We start from the raw sequence: 2018 nt of genomic DNA on the forward strand, positions 1-2018 counted from the left end.
ACACCTTCCCAAAGGCGCCACGGCTAATGGGCTTCACTATGGTGAATTCCTCAATGGAGGGAGGTCGTGGCACTGGGATCCTATTCCCGCACTCCCCTGTAAGCGCGTCTCCGTCACTCTCCTTCTCGCTTCCCGCAGTGGGCTCCATCGTAAACCAGTCCGGATAGAAGCCTGCAGCATCAGCCAAGGTTCCTTTCGGAGCCACAACTCCCGCCAACTGAGTTCAAAGTAAGACCCCGCCCACGCATTCGGCCGTCAGTGACGCCACCGCGTTGTGGCGCTCGCCGCGCGGAGCCCAGCGCAGCCCCGCCCCCAGAAGAGCCCCGCCCCTGTCATCTCTGGTTTGTAGGCCCCGGCGGAGACCTTGGGAAATTCTCCAACCAACGGCAGACTCTTCGAGGGCGGGGACTGCGACCCAATCACTTCATTTGTAATAATGGGGGAGGTACAGACAGTCTTTGGCCTGCAAGCAAAAGGGGCTACTCGGACTGGAATCTCGATCGCAGACCTGAGGTTTCGACCGACCTCCAATCGAGGTTGACGGGACCCTGCCCTCGCCTCACTTTTGCTTTGTTTGGTTTTTACTCCTTCGCGACCTCGCACCCTGGCGGGAAATGTCAGCCAGTTCGGTTTGGCTAGTGCAAATCAGAGAATGTGGAGAAACTGGATGAGCAGGAAGCCGGTGGCTGGCCCTGTCATCCGACATACAAACACGATGTAACTTGCCGGACTGAAGCGGATTAGAACCAACAGGAAGAATTTTCGATTTATTGTGGGGAAGATAAAGAGCACCAAACTGTAGCAAAAGAGTTTATCGTACCTTACGGCCCCGTCGGAAAAAGAGAATATATTGGAAGGTTTGGTAAATTCGGTTTACAAAGAAAGATTGAAGAGGTTCGATGCCGTCGCCCCTTAAGGAAGAAATATGGCCAGAGAGCTTGCGGATCCCGCACTTGTATCATTCAACGTGAACATCACGTTTAGGGGCCAGGGGACCTCAGCTGCGGCAGGAGATACGTCAGTCCGGGAAAAGTGAAGCCGCAGACGTCCGCCCCGAGCATTGCCCACCCGTCCCCCGGAAGTACTGGTGCGTTGGAACCTTAGCTTCCGGGGCAGATTGTCGTTGCAGCAGCTGTGAGAAAGGGAAGCCATTTTCTGTTTCTAGGGAGAGTAAGGGCTAAGGGGAGAGGGGGAAAGAAAAGGAAAGAAGGGCTCAGCACCTCCCCGCCGAGCCGTGGACAGAGGAGCACTTTCGGCAGGCTGGCGAGGTAGCTGAGAGCCCGGAGGAGATGTTTTCCCTGTCGAGTACCGTGCAGCCCCAGGTGAGTCCGGCATCGGTCCTTTTTTCCTCCCTTCTTGCCCGCGGCTGTTTGCCGTTTGGTTCTGTAGAAGCTGTTTCTCGTTTGGGATCCTGGGAGGGAAGCGATCTACTCAAAGCGAGTCCTAGGATTGAGACGGGATCAGCGGCTACGCTGAGAGTAGAAGGCGGACGCTGTAGTAGAGATCGATATGTTGGAGACCTTGGTTGATCGAGTTGATAGCGTGAAATTTTTACTAGAGAATCCATTAGGCATTGTTCAGCGCCGGACATTCTGGGGTGGGAGGTGGGGGGTGCGGAGTGAGGATGGAAACGCCTTTGCCTTAGATGTAAAGGGAGCAAGTAATGTTTTCTATCTTATCACCTCTCTGGAGATTTACTGTAACAACCGCGATACCCAATTCTTTCTTTCCTTTTTAAATGGAATTTAACTCAAACGTGTTGTAATAATTTGAGTACCACGAATGCTTGCTGGCTGGCTTGCTTTTTTTTTTCTTTCTTTCGGCCAGAAAAGACTGATAAATACATTTTTAAGTTATTGACTGCTTGCGTTACTATTTTTGTTTAGCCCCTGTCCCATTTTTTTTCATAAAGCAAAAGATAGGGCAGAAAAAAAAGATTCCCAGGGTTCTTAATTATCTTCTTTCAGGAGTAATCACTTGTGACAATGTTTTGTCCTTGGTTCATTTAATCATCTCTT

General features: G+C 51.5%; 1 protein-coding gene across 1 annotated transcript in view; it reads right to left on the bottom strand.

Moving 5' to 3' along the window:
* The window catches only part of LOC111139705 (microtubule associated serine/threonine kinase like), a 31300-nt gene extending 31019 nt beyond the window's left edge, over positions 1-281 (bottom strand). The window contains 1 exon segment of the mRNA XM_022492047.1: positions 5-281. Coding sequence (XP_022347755.1) covers positions 5-148 — 144 coding nt within the window. The 5' untranslated portion in view covers positions 149-281.
* Positions 282-2018: the final 1737 nt, after the last annotated feature.

Source organism: Enhydra lutris, unplaced genomic scaffold, assembly GCF_002288905.1.
Source record: "Enhydra lutris kenyoni isolate GAN:26980312 unplaced genomic scaffold, ASM228890v2 scaffoldscaffold113, whole genome shotgun sequence".
Classification (NCBI taxonomy): Eukaryota; Metazoa; Chordata; class Mammalia; order Carnivora; family Mustelidae; genus Enhydra; species Enhydra lutris.